The 899-nt window shown below is 34.0% G+C and overlaps 1 protein-coding gene across 1 annotated transcript; it reads left to right on the forward strand.

Moving 5' to 3' along the window:
- Positions 1 to 211: 211 nt before the first annotated feature.
- On the forward strand, positions 212 to 877 carry LOC117102751 (integumentary mucin A.1-like; the record flags this gene model as incomplete). The annotated part of the gene is made up of 2 exons (XM_033243159.1): positions 212 to 540; positions 718 to 877. Coding segments are annotated over 2 exons (489 nt in total), but the record flags the coding sequence as incomplete, so codon positions are not given.
- Between the last annotated feature and the right edge of the window lie 22 nt (positions 878 to 899).

Raw genomic sequence — 899 nt, forward strand, 5'->3', positions numbered from 1 at the left:
TGAATGTAATAAAAACTGTGTTCGTAGGGAAATAACAGGATGTAGTAAACAATATTTTTCTGTTACTTATTTAGTTGGTCTTTGGTATTGAACACTCTCCTGAGGATGATTTTGAATCATACAATATATTGCCTATTAATATATATTTCGAAAAGTATTTAGTTTTGACATAATGATAGATATATAAATAATGAATATAATTACATTGCAGTGTTGAAGGCTCATTTGGATTTTCCAGTACTGTCTTCACAAACATCAATGAAACAGGTGTGTGTATAATTGTGGGTGTCGGTGAAATCATCAATCTTTCAGCTATGTGCTCAAATGGTGATGTTGCGAATATGACAGTGATACCTACTACGGTAGGTAGTTGTTCAGAAAGCGATTGCTTTGAGGTGCAATTTGTAATTGGATGCATTCAGTCTAGTACAGAAAGTGCAACAACAGTACCAGACATACCACTTGGAACAAGAACACCTGAAGAACCTAACTCTGTAACAACAGATTCAGTGATCCCAACTGGACCGACAACCGCAACATGTGAGCTCCTATTCATTAATAGAACCATAGGCATATAACCAGTGTCTGTAAGGAAGGCTGTATAATGTTAAGTTTTCCTAGGATAAAAATATTTGCGATTATTGTAAGAAAATTTATGTTTGGCCTATATGAGTTATTATTGTTCATCCATGTAATTGATTATTGTTTTATCAACAGCCCCAGGAATTCAAAATAAAACAACAAGAACACCTCCTCATGTACCAAGCACTCTAACAACTAAATCTATGTTCTCAACTGAACCAGCAAAATTGTCTTGTATTGATATCATAGCTTGTAGTGATGATCAATGCAACCAATATATCTCCCAAGCTATCAGGTAAATATTATTTCGTACTATT

The sequence above is a fragment of the Anneissia japonica genome, unplaced genomic scaffold (genome assembly GCF_011630105.1).
Source record: "Anneissia japonica isolate Jap-2015-1 unplaced genomic scaffold, ASM1163010v1 scaffold141789_len899_cov158_single, whole genome shotgun sequence".
In the NCBI taxonomy this organism is placed as follows: Eukaryota; Metazoa; Echinodermata; class Crinoidea; order Comatulida; family Comatulidae; genus Anneissia; species Anneissia japonica.